Raw genomic sequence first — 11,799 nt, 5'->3', positions numbered from 1 at the left:
CAATACGCCAATTAGCACAAATGGTAAGTTCCGACAGTGCCTACAAGTGTGCCTACTGGCCGCTAGATGTCAATACCGGTTTCATATGTATACACCTGGTAAGTGACCGTGAAAGTTTTTGCTAACTGTGAAGTGACCGGGATTTTTTTTCAATTAAAACGGTGTGCCTGGAAGTGGAATAGAGAAATTAGTAGCATATTAAGGCGATAATTAAGCAGTTCAAATGTTCCTCTCCCTGACTTTCCCGCCTCTACTACCCCTCCTTTCTCTTACTTCCCCTCTTCTATCATGATTCCCCCTTCCCGCTCCCTACTCAACTCTCCGTAGAGGATCTCTAACATCTCCTACTATCTCCAACCTACTTTTCTACGGCTACTACCCAAAATACGCTACTACCTCCCTCTCACTTTCCTCACGCTCTTTCCATCATTCCCTCTATTTCCCTTCTCGATATTCCCTTTTCGCTTGGTACTATATTAAGACTTTAATTAAGTAGTTTAAACTTTCCATTCTCATAAAGTCCCTTCTCTACTTTCCTTCCTTTCCTTTTGGGAAGAGGGGAATTATTAGGAGAGTGGAAGCCCTCTCCTAATAATTCCTCTCTTCCCAGATCCCCACCCACTATCCCACCTCTCACTTACAGCTTTCCCCTCTTCTCCCTTCTCTAGTTTTCTCCACTTGCCATGCTATGCCCTTCCCCTCCCGCTCTTGCTTCCCTAACGAAATCCCCGACACAACCTTTATCCTCACTTCCCTCCCTCTCTTGCCATAATTTTCTCTACTTCCCCTCTAATTTTCACTAGTTTCCTCTTCTGTCAGTTCCCCTCACTTCGATACTTCCCTTCATCTTATTTACACTTATTTACACTCACTTACCAACTCCGCATTACCATATTTACCTTTATCCTCCTCTCCCTCCTTTCTCCTGTCTCTTCCAATAATTCTTTCTCATTTTATCTCCCCTTATTTCCCCTACTCCCCCTCCCGACAAAAAAGCACGAAGAATAGTCGGGCATCGGATTTAAAATATGAGAGTTTCTCTCTGGGGCTTCAAAACCCTAAAAACTATAGAACTTTTTGTTAGAAGTATAATATTATCTCATTGATGACTGTTGAACAGGGTGGCCACTCACCCTTGAGAATCGAGAGAACCGGGAGAAAGCCGAGAGATATTACACCAGGAGATATCCCGTATTTCATAATTCGCGCATTTTGTAATTTTTGAAAGTTTATAATTAGAAGGTATATAATTTTCGAAGTTTTCAAAGTAATTAAATCTTAAAGGTTTACAATATTTCTCGCAATATTTAAAATTCTGTAATTTTTAAGTGTGAAAATGACATTGATTTTTTATTTGACAGAAATTACATCTTTTAGTAAATAAATGTATGCAATTGTTTCAAGTGTCACTTGATACTACATGATATGATACTTATTAATAATATATTTATCGCCTTTGGGATTTTAAAAATTTCTATTTAAAATTATAATTTTTCAGTGAAATTCTAAATCAGTTTAATTTTTTAGGGTTTGAAACTAAAGTTTTTTCTTAAATTAATTGTTAGATTAATTATTGGAGGTTTCGAATTTTAAATTTCACAATATTGTATTTTCAAATTAAAAATATTTAGAATTCCAGGACCATTTCGCTAGTAAATATTGCCAAATTTCAGATTAGAAGCCTTGATAGTCAGTTTTGAAATTAATTAATTATTTATTAAGTTATTATTAAATAAATCTACAATTTAAACAAAAAGCAATCATATTATAGCAATATTGTGTTGTATTCTTCATTTTAAATTTCATTTTCAATGTAAGATGATAAAATTGTCTGATTTTTAGTTGAAGATTTAATCAAATAAATCATTTTAAATTGAAAAGTATTTGATTTGAAAATTTCTAGACTGGATTGAATTTTTGAAAGTATAATTAGAAATTTAAAAACCGTTAATTTTTAAAAGAGATAAATTTATTTCAAATAATGGAAGCATTAAAGTGTTTGCGTATAAAAAACTTTTAATGTTACTATTTTTAGAAACTAAATTTTTTTCGGTTTTGAATGAAGTTTTCATTCGTTTAAGTTTTAACGTTCCGGAGTAGAACTGTTTTCATTATTAATGTTTCCCATTCAAAATTACTATTTATTTCGATTTATTTTTAGAATAAATCAATTTATTTATGGCCTAATGCCCAATATTTAAATTTTCCATCTTTAACGTTTTGATATTGTCCTATTTTCGGAATTTTAATCTAAAATCATACTAGTTTCCTGTTTCTACACTTCAAATTCAAATTGTTTAATTTTCATCGCTTCGACTTAGAAATTATACAATTTAACTTCTTTTTCTAATTGAATTTTCCAAAATCGTCGTATTGTGAGCCTGAATGAACTTTAAATGGGGGTGACAAGAGAGGTCTTATATTATTTTTGGGTTTCGTTCTAGAATGCTTCAGAAACAATTTCCAAGAAAAATTAAAATAATTCTTAGAGCCGTTTTTTTATTTTTTATTGTTTTAATGAGATTTTTAAAAGTTATTTGAAAAAAACGATTTATTTTTGAAATAAGTTATGTTTAAAGTATAAAAATGATATTTATTATTCTTTTTAACTCTCACTTATACCTCTGAAAAATGACATGTTACTCACAGGGGGACAAATTGACCCCAGATGACTTTTGAAATGTTGTCGTATTGATTGTAGGCATGGTTTCAACCTGACAAAATTCACAGACGCTATTTAATACATAGAAATTATATTCTGATAGCTTTTTTTTAATGAAAATTATTTTGAGGTGTATAAAAAAATTCTCAAAATCCAATTCAACTTTGAGTCTGAAGTTGATGTTGTGGCCATTCTGACCCCATGTAAGTGATGAGGGTTAATATAAATCTTGAATAATAAGTGTATTTTTACATAATTATTAATGTGCCGAAGTATGTAAGTTTATGTAAAAATACACTTATTTAACAACATTTATATTAAAAAGAATAATTAAAATGACTTTTTGTGATTTAAACATAACTTATTTATAACTTTATTTATTTTTGAAATAAGTTATGTTTAACGTATAAAACCTATATTTATTATTCTTTTTATTCTTATATTTGTATTTGTTGCATATATATGAAAAAATTATGTAAAAATACACTTATTACACAAGTTTTATATTAAAAAAGAACATTAAATATCATTTTTGTACTTTAAACATAACTTATTTCGAAAATAAATCTATTTTTGCAAATACCTTAAAAAATTGACATTAAAAAAACCAAAAATAAAAAATGGCTCTAAGAATGATATTAATTGTTTTTGGAAATTGTTTCTGAAGCATTTTAGAATGAAACCCAAAAATAATATAATACCTCTCTTGTCACCCCCATTTAAAGTTCGTTCAGGCACACCGTGTTGCATATTACTATGTTAGTAAATAGAAATCCAGAGACATAAAATCGATTTCTTGAAAAAAAGTTTGCTAATGTTTATCGACTTCCGCAATAGACAATATATGTGAAAAACTGTGGTTTTTCCAAAGAAAATTTTTTTCTAAACCGGGAGAAAAATGACGATTATTTACCGAGAGAACCGGGAAAAAGCCGGGAGTCGAATATTTAAAAAATAGTGGCCTCTCTCTGGAAGCCTGAATTCTTCAATGAATGAAATCATGAAATTTCTAGGGTCCTCTGTCAAAGTGAAGATCATCAAGGTATCATGTGGGCCTTAGTATTCTTTTTACTCGAGCATGCTGAAGACACACCGCCCGATTCTGAGGCACCAGCAGTCTTAGAACTGGTTCTCTCTCTAGTCACAAGTCAGAACATTTCGACCGCACTTCATCAGACGCTGCTAAAGGTATTTTGTGCTTGATTGAGCTTTCAGCTTGGACAGAGTAAAGTTAAGCCAGTTGTTTTCTAGGGTTTGGAAAGGTTGGTAGCTACAAGAAGTGTCATCGGGAAAGTTACGGAACAAATTGTCAAGATTTCAATTGATCGCTTGAAGCAAACTAATGCTTTATTCGCCCTGCCAGCGTTACAGCTACTCTTGACGTGCATGTACACGGAGGCAGCCGATCGGTTTAATCAACCCGATGTCGAAGAGCCGTTGCCTGATCTAGATCCGGAAGCGCTAGTCAGATCGATCGAGAGAACGTCGGCGATATTTGATAAAGTTAAGAAGGGCTATCCCATGGAAGTTGAAATTCTTTGTACAGTTCTTTCCGGAGTTCTAGGCGATTTCTTCCCACCCTCGGAAATCTTAACTAAAGTTATCGGAGAGTTCCTTTCGCCACAACAACCACACCCGAGATTAATGTCTGCTGTGGTGTTTAAGGTGAGCATTTCTGAGCAGAGCTAGTGTTGCGGTTTTTGGATGAGTGAATGAATATTCTAGAGAAAGGAACTTGCTCGCGAATATGCTAGACTTTTATGTGCTTTAAGAATTTAATGACCCATTACGAGAATTTTGAAATAGGATTTAAAATATCGTATTTTATGTTATATATAATAGTTTCATTATTTAAATTTCGCGGGTAAAATTATCGCTTCAAATTGGAAAGGGCGCTTAATTTCTATGGTAAAAGAAGTCAAAGTAATAGAAGAAATATTATTCGCATTAAATAGTGCCTTATTTAGGCTTGTCACGATATCCCAATTTTTACATTTTTCTAGTTATAAAACCAACCATATACCTAGAAGATTAATAATATTAATTTAAAAAAACTTTCTTTCTAAATACATTTAAACACTTTTTAATTGAGTTTTCGAATTAAAAATATAAATTTTGAACCTAAGAAATGAATTTTGAACTAAAATGATGAACATTCAACCAAAAATATGAATTTTTTTTGCCAAATAGTTAGTTCAATTTTGAAATCAAAATATTAATTTTCTGTCAGAAAAGGCTCATTTTCAAAAAACTACATGAATTTTCATCTAAAAAATATCAATTTTCTACAATGATTAGAATAGTTAAAATGTTAGAAAAATAAATGTTCAACTAATCAGAAATCGATTTTTTTTAAATATTTGTTTTTTTTTTTCATATAAAATAAAATGATTTTTCTAAAACAAAAATAGAATAATTAAATTTTCATTAAAAATAAACAATTCTTAACAAAATTATTCAATTTTAAATTCAAAAGATGAATTTGCTACCAAAAAAATACAATTGCAATAATATATATAAATTTTCAACTAAAAAATTTAAATTTACGAACCAAAGCGAGAATGGTTTAATTTGCAGTTCGAAAGTAAGCTTTAAGTAAAAAGAAAAAACGAGTTTTCTGCAAAAACTAATTAGCATTTAACTAAAAATATAAATTTCCAACTAAAAATTCGAATTTTTGAACAAATCGTGAAATTTTCAACCCAAAAGATGAATTTTCTATGAAAAAAAAAACGAATTTTTAACTTAAAATTTTTTTTTACCAGAGAAATGAGTTCTTAACAAAACAATAGATGACATTTCTATCAAAAAAGGTCTATCCTCCACAAAAAATGGAATGAAATGAAGTCTTTGACTAAAAAAAAAAAAAAAAAAAAAATTAACGAAACACATGAATCTTCATCTGAAAAGATAAATTTTCTACCAAAAATAAAATACTTAAATTTTTCAGTTAGTAAAATCAATAATCATAAATAAAAAAAGAAACGAATTTTCAACAATATAAATGATGTTTCCCCTAAAACAGATCAATTTTTAACTAAAAACAGAATAATTAAATTTACAGTACAAAACTTAATTTTCAATAAAATCACTGTAAATTTTCAACGAAATAGTATACATTTCAACGAAGAAGATTAAATTTCTATAAAAAAGATATCAATTTTCGACAAAAAATGGGACAGTTACATTTTCAGTTAAAAAAATTAATTCTAAATAAGAAAAAGCTCATTTTTAAACAACAAGATCAATTTTCAACCAAATTTTTGAATTTTTAAAGGAATTTTCAAGTACTTCTACTTTATCTACAGTTGCAGGGCATACGAGAAAAAATAATTATTGTTTTTATTTTTTTACAGGGAGTTTCGGTAAAGAAATATATGAATTCCTGATGCAAGTCAAAATTAGTCACAGTTTAAAAATTCCTTCTTCCAAATATAAGAAAAGAAAATACTTCAAGTAGTTTTTAGAGTATAAGTATTATTTCGAAGAGGAAATATTTCTGAATTATAATATATAATTTATTTACATTTTTTGTTTCTGAATTCACCTTTTTTCGTTTAAAATTCAACTACTTGTGGTTAAAAGCTAAATTCTTTTGTTAATAATTTATTTTTTGTTGGAAGATTCATCATTTTATTTGAAAATTAATTTCGTTCTAAACATGTAACTACTTTGTTGAAAATCAATTTTTCAACTAAAAATTAAACTATTCCAGTAGAAAATTGAAATATTTTTCTGAAACTGTGATTCTTTGTTGGTTGAGAATTGGACTATTTGGTTGAAATTTGATATTTTGTATTCTAAAATTAACTTATTTTTTTTAAGAATCATGCCATTTAAGGGAAATTCTTCCGTTTTTTTTTTAGAAAATTAATCTTATTTGATAGAAAATTCATCTTTTTGGTAGGAACATAATTCAGCTATTCCAGTTGAAGATTCATCATTTTAGATGAAAATTTATCAGTTTTGTTGAAAATTATTTTTTTCAACTGTAAATGTAACCGTTCCACTTTGAGTTAAAATTTAATCTTTTATAGTTCATAATTTAACAAATTATATATAAATATTTCTTTTGTAATTGAAAATTCATTTCTTTCGTTGTAAATTCACGTATTTCGTTAAAAAAAAGTTTTTTTTTTTTGGTAGAAAATGATTTTTTTCTTTGAAAGTTAATCTCATAAAAGATTTAACTCTTTTGTTGAAAATTCATTTTGTTTATTAAATATTGATAATTTTAACTGGAAATTCATGTGTGGTTGAAAAATTAGCTGTTGGATTGAGAACTTGTTTTTTCTTCGGACGAAAAGGAATTTTTTTACCGAAAATGTGTTACTTTTTTGGTTGCAAATAATTTTTTTAAACTGCAAATGAAAACACTATTCCAGTTGAATATTTTCATATTTTATACTAATAATTAAATCATTCAATTTTTGGTTTAAAGAACGATATTTTTTAGTTCAAAACTGTTTTTTTTGTTTAACAGGGTGGCCGCTGCTCCGGGAAATAACTGGGAATTTTTGGAGACCGGGAAAAACCGGGAAATGACAGTTCAAGTCTTAAAGACTTGAACAAATAAAAAATAAAAGCTTTTGATGTTGAAAATTTAGAATAAAAAACATTTTTATTTAACAAATAATTTTTTTACATTTATCTGTACTTTAAGCAATAAAAAGTGAACAAAAACGATTTGACAAAACGATTTAAACCATTGCAAAGTTTAAGAATTTTCATGTTCTAACGTTAAAACATAAACGGTTTCAATTTGAAAGTCTTAATCATCAAACAAATGTGAACGTGTGACTGAAATATTACTAACTATTTTCAACTAAAACGTAACATCATAATAATATATTCTTAATTAAAGGATTTTATTACATTTAAAATATTGTTTTAGTCTAAAATATTTAATTTTTAGCCCATTCAAGTTGAAATTTACAATTCAAAAAAGATTCATTATTGAATATTTAGCAATATTGAAATTTTTTTTAAGACAAGTAAATTGAAACCAAATATTTAAAAGTAAAGAATCTTTAACTGAATTATTTGACATAGAAAACTTGGAATCGTTAAAATATCGAAAGATGCTTAATTTGTGAGTAAAATAAAAAAATTTTGATGTATAATTTACAAGTGAACATCTGTAGAAAAAATTCGATTAATTTTAAGAGATATTTAGGAGTTTTAAAAAGATAAAAAATTATCATGCAAATTTCATAAAGTTTTTTTAAAATCTTCTAGAATCTTTTTTGAAAATTTTGTTTAAATTGTTGAAAAACTTTTTAAATATTCTCTTAAAATAATTTTTTACTTTGAAAAATTATAAATAATTTTCCTAGGAATCTTAAGAATTTTTTTTGTTAAAAATCTGCGAAAATCTACATTTTGTTTTATATTAGGCCATCATTTCAAGTTGTACATTAAGTTTGAATCTTTTAAAAACTTCTACATATCTCTTAAAATGACTTAAATTTCGCCTAGAAATAATAAATGTTCAATAGTTATTTATACATCCAAATTGTAAAGCAATTTTCTAAAATTTGCAGGATTTTCTGAAAATTGTAGAAAAAATTCAATTCATTTTGACAGATATTTAGAAGTTCTGAAAAAATTTCAAAAATAATTTTAAATTCAAAACAAATTTAAAAAAACTTCTAGATTTCTCAAGATTTTGAAATAAAAGTTTGAAGCTTTCCAAGACTGTTTAAGCTAATTGAAAAGAATTGAATTTCTAATTTAAGAAGTTTTCAGTTAAAAATTTTTCAATGTTTCAATATTTCATGTTTCTATCTTAAAATTCTTTGAATTTATATAATGATTAAAAATTGATAATTAATATAGCTTTAGTGTTCCATTTTTTAAATTTCATTGACCGTGAAAAATGTTTGCGAACCAGGAAAAAAAGGGAAATGACCGGGAATTTATTTCGTCGATTAAAACGGCCACCCCATTTAAAATTTAACTATTCCGAATGAGGATTGATTATTTTAGTTGAAAAATAATCAGTTAACATAAAAATTAGTTTTTGGTACTAAAAATGTAACTATTTCATTTTTTGTTGAAAATGGACTTTTTTCTGGTTCAAAATTCAACTATTTCGTTAAATAGCATGTATTTTCGTTCAAAATTGTATTTTTTGATAGCAAATTTTGCAAATTTTGGTAGCAAAAAAGTTTTAACTAATAATGGAATAGTTACATTTTCAGGGGAAAAATTCATTTTCATTCCGCCTCAGAAAAGAAATTTCTGCTCGATTTATTAGAAACCTATTAATTTAAAATCCCATTCTACGTCTAAAATTATGCAATTTGAAATTTTTGAATTTGTACATTTTTACATTTTTATTCGTTCGATCTTGGGCGCTTCAATAATTAAATAAATAAAGATAACAAATTTCTTATTGAAAATTTGTATTTGTTAATCTTAATAAATAATTTTCAGGTTTGCGAAAGAGCGTGCACCAGTACTCAACTGTCTTTACTTCAAGACTGGGTAGTTTTCAGTTTGCCAAATTTCATTCAAAGTCTACCAATTGTTATGTCGACATGGTGTTTGTCATGTTTCTTCATAAGCACGTCAACCAATCAGTGGCTGAGAGCTTTGTATCCTTTTATATTTTCTCATGTGTCCATATTTTTTAAGGGTCTTAAATTGTCATTAATCATACAGTGATTTTTTAAAAATATGAACCTTGATCATTTATATATTAGATTTCCACATGTTCAATCTCGGATAGGGAAGTATGAATACGAGGATAAAAAAATTCTTTGTATAGCAGCTTCCGATTTTTATTCTAAGGTATGTTAATAATTTGTTATTATTCTATTCTATTTGGATTTTCTTTCTCTTAATATAACACCTTTTCAATGAATAAAAATTAGTTAAAGTAAGTGAGATGTGCCTACAAAGCAGGGTTTCGTAGCCTATTTAATATATGTATAGTACAGTGAAACCCTTCAATAGCCCTCCCTTCTATAGCCTTTCCGAGAATTGGCGCCGCGTCGCAGGTAGGTGTAACAGGAGCTGCGCGGGATTTGCGGCAGTCACCCAGGCGAGCAGTCAGGCGTGAACAAATAATAGCGGAGCGGACTATAATGAGTTTGTTTCCACCCACCGCCAGCCACAAAATCAGCGATATAAAAGAGTTTCACTGTATTTAAAACGTTTATACATTTTTTTATTTCACTTAGAAGATTAATCACTTTTATTATTCACTTAGAAAAATTATCCAATCCTGTTGTGTCCTATCCTATCAGACCTTCAGGGTTGCTACAAAATTCCCATTTCGAAATTTTTTGACTAGGAGATCAATAATGTTAATGCAAATGAAATATTTTGTTTCAAAATGGATCCTAAATACTTTTGGTGAGAACAGTTATACAGAATTTTATTAGGGATACTCCACAAATTTTGATTTGCGATGTGTGTGTATGGGGGGGGGGGGGATTTCTGTTAAAATTTTACTGTTTCTTATGAGATGAACTTTGAACCGAATAGTTGATTTTTAAACCAAAAAGATTAATTTTCTACTCCGAAAGACGAATTCTCAACAAAATAAACGCATTTTGAAGCAAGTGGTTGAGTTTTCTATTTAAAAAGAGAAATTTTGAACCAGATATGGAAGAATTAAAATTTTAAATAGAGAAATTAATAAAACTAACAAATGAATTCCTAACTCAAATTTAATTTTAAATTTAATTTTCAACCGAAAATAGTTGCATTGAACTAAAGAAAATACAAAATCTCAAAAAACTAGTTAAATCCTCAAATAGAATAGATTAGTTTTTAAATAAAAAATACGAGTTTTCCACAAAATGCATGAATTTTCAACTAAGAGGAAAGAAGAATTTTCAATGAAATAGTTCAATTTTCAGCCACACAAATAATTTCTTAAATAAAATAATAAATCTTGATTCAAAAAAATTATTTTTGAAGTAATTAAATTTTCAACAAAAAAATAATTTACTACTCACAAAGACAAACTTTCAAAACAATAAATGAGTTTTCAAGTAAAAAAAATCAATTTTAAACCGAAAATAGAATAATGAAATCTTCCATTCAAAAATAAATTTTTAACAAAAAAAAAAACAAAAACAAAAAAAAAATCGAATTTTCATCTAATAAGATTAGTTTTCTACCAAAAGAGATGAAATTTTAACAAAATACATGAATTATCAACCTAATAGTAGAATTTTTAACCAAGAAAATTAATTTTCTACCAAAAACGACACATTTTCAAACAAAGAGTGGAATCGTTAACTAAAAAGATGAAGTTTCATTTAATAAGATTACTTTCCTACCAAAAAGGTCAATTTTTAACAAAATACATAAAATTTCAAAGAAATAGTTGATTCTTCATCTACGAAGAATAAATCTGTACCAAAAAAGATAATTTTAACCAAAGAAAAACGAATTTTCAACAAAATATGTTGTTAAATTTTCAACCAAAGAATATACTTTTTCAAGCAAATAGGGAACCGTTAAGTTTGAATTTAACAAAATATATTTTCATTCTAATAGTTAAATTTTTAAACCAAAAACACGAATTTTTCGTTTTTTCGGTTAATGAGGACAAAAATTTAATTAAAAGTGTTGAATTTTTGCGCCAAAAAGATAAATATTTTACAAAAGAATGAATGAATTCAAGAAATTTAACGAATTCATGGAATTCCACGATTTAAAGGAATTCCATAAATTCTTCGAATTCCATTAATTCCATGAATGTCATGAATTAATTTTTAACCCAGTAGTTAAATTTTTACCATAATAGTTCAATCTTTAATAAAAAAAAACGAATTTTTAACGGAACAGTTGGATTTTTGATAATCTACAGTTTATCAAAAATTTGCGTGACTTTCCATGATTAGTTTTAAATTCCTTTAGGGTTTCATTCCGAGGCTGCGAAACCTTAGTAACGAAGGTACTTATTAGTGATACTTATCTAACAAGATAAGTTTAAATGAAAATCGTCGTAAATAGTAAGAATACAATATTTCTATTTATTTACAAGAATTTTTTAACATGAAAAATATTTTAAATATAGTGAAGCCCTCCAATAGCCCTCCCTTTTATAGCCCTTCCGAGAATTGACGCCACGGTGCAGGTAGGTGTAACAGGAGCTGCGCGGTTTGCGCGGGGTC

The 11,799-nt window shown here is 27.8% G+C and overlaps 1 protein-coding gene across 2 annotated transcripts in view; it reads left to right on the top strand.

Annotated features, from left to right (window-relative positions):
- LOC117167146 (huntingtin) overlaps positions 1 to 11,799 on the top strand; it is a 52,095-nt gene that overhangs the window by 39,833 nt on the left and 463 nt on the right. Inside the window, exons 11-14 of one of the 2 annotated variants that reach the window (XM_033351859.1) lie at positions 3,676 to 3,850; positions 3,914 to 4,327; positions 9,101 to 9,261; positions 9,370 to 9,457. In XM_033351859.1, coding sequence (XP_033207750.1) covers positions 3,676 to 3,850; positions 3,914 to 4,327; positions 9,101 to 9,261; positions 9,370 to 9,457 — 838 coding nt within the window. Of the gene's footprint in view, positions 1 to 3,675; positions 3,851 to 3,913; positions 4,328 to 9,100; positions 9,262 to 9,369; positions 9,458 to 11,799 lie in introns of those variants that run through there. The other variant, XR_004466360.1, reaches the window with a different exon arrangement.

The sequence above is a fragment of the Belonocnema kinseyi genome, chromosome 2 (assembly GCF_010883055.1).
Source record: "Belonocnema kinseyi isolate 2016_QV_RU_SX_M_011 chromosome 2, B_treatae_v1, whole genome shotgun sequence".
Classification (NCBI taxonomy): Eukaryota; Metazoa; Arthropoda; class Insecta; order Hymenoptera; family Cynipidae; genus Belonocnema; species Belonocnema kinseyi.
The sequence above is the reverse complement of the archived record's forward strand: the minus strand, read 5'-3'. Positions and strand labels throughout refer to the sequence as shown.